We start from the raw sequence: 1301 nt of genomic DNA, 5'->3' as shown, positions 1-1301 counted from the left end.
TGTTGTTCTTCTTCTTCTTCTTCTTCTTCTTCTCCTTCTTCTTCTTCTTGCAGGACTAATAATAATATTATAACTCTTAATAATAACTCTGATAGGCTCTACTGTTACAACCTACCACTGTTACTGCCATTACTGCGCCCTCGTTGTTTTCGTCCTTCTTCTGATTGATTTTCCTTAAATTCACGTTCATAGACAGTCCCTTCGATTAATTTAGGTAAAGGACATTTAAAATAAAATTACCTTAAGTAATCCAGTTTGCAGAAAACCTCTCTCTCTTTGATGTAACAACTAGTGTGTCCACCAAGCGACGTCTGACACACGCTACATGAGAGACACCGCACGTGCCAACACAAGTCGTTTACCTATTTAACCCAAATCAATACAATGAACGCGTTATTTTGCTTCGGGGTTATAAAAAAGCAGCATTCATAAATAAAGCAACATTCATAAATAACTATATCAAAGTAAAAATAATAATGAAAATAATGATGAACTGGTTTTCGTGACCACAAAAAAGAGTAGAGCAGTAAGCAGAGTAATTACATTTGTTTTGTCTATTTCTAAAAATTACCTTAAGCAGATACTTATCAGTAATGTCCTCGCTACAACTGGCGCAAACCGATTTTTCCAGAAGGCGGGTAGATCCCACAGTGTGTGGGGAAGCAGAAGGAGAGGATAGAGAAGCGGTATCGCCATTCAAAACGTCTGGTGTGCTCTGAGGAAAATGCAGAAATCAGCATGTGACAATCAAAACATAAAGTTCAAATCTCCCTCTCTCTCTCTCTCTCTCTCTTTTTTCTTTTTTGCCTTTGACCCCTCTCCAGCTGTTTGTAACTGCACATTGGGGCTTAACCCAAGTAATTAAACATTTCACGTAAACCCTAACTAAAACGAAACGAGTTTTCATAAAGAATGTTAAAGATGTTAAAATAGCCTAGAAATAACCTTCTTTACTCATTAAATGACGACAGGGTAGAAGACGCATATATATGTTGTACCGTATGACCGTCTTTCATGGTGTTTCTGCATCTGCCCATAAGTTCCAAGTCCCCGTCGCAATTCTCACACATTGCCAAGGTGAGCGTGCCTCTGATAAGGAAACTCTCAGCAGGCACAGAGGAGCAGCCTTTAAACCTCTGCGCTCCATCCCATAAACATCATCCACTTGTCTGTTCACCATGACAACCTCTGCAATTATTAAAATGACATTTAGAGAAAAGAATTTGAATCATTACTTACAGAAACAGGCAACTCACGGCAAAATGGTTATCCTTGAAGTATTACACTCTTCAAATCTGCAT

General features: G+C 38.5%; 1 protein-coding gene across 1 annotated transcript in view; it reads right to left on the bottom strand.

Annotated features, from left to right (window-relative positions):
• Window positions 1–1070, bottom strand: part of LOC115820732 (LIM/homeobox protein Lhx8) — a 3765-nt gene extending 2695 nt beyond the window's left edge. The window contains 3 exon segments of the mRNA XM_075353603.1: window positions 241–362; window positions 572–715; window positions 999–1070. Coding sequence (XP_075209718.1) covers window positions 241–362; window positions 572–715; window positions 999–1070 — 338 coding nt within the window.
• Between the last annotated feature and the right edge of the window lie 231 nt (window positions 1071–1301).

This window comes from Chanos chanos, chromosome 9 (assembly GCF_902362185.1).
Source record: "Chanos chanos chromosome 9, fChaCha1.1, whole genome shotgun sequence".
Taxonomy (NCBI): Eukaryota; Metazoa; Chordata; class Actinopteri; order Gonorynchiformes; family Chanidae; genus Chanos; species Chanos chanos.
This window is presented reverse-complemented; position numbering and strand designations above follow the sequence as displayed.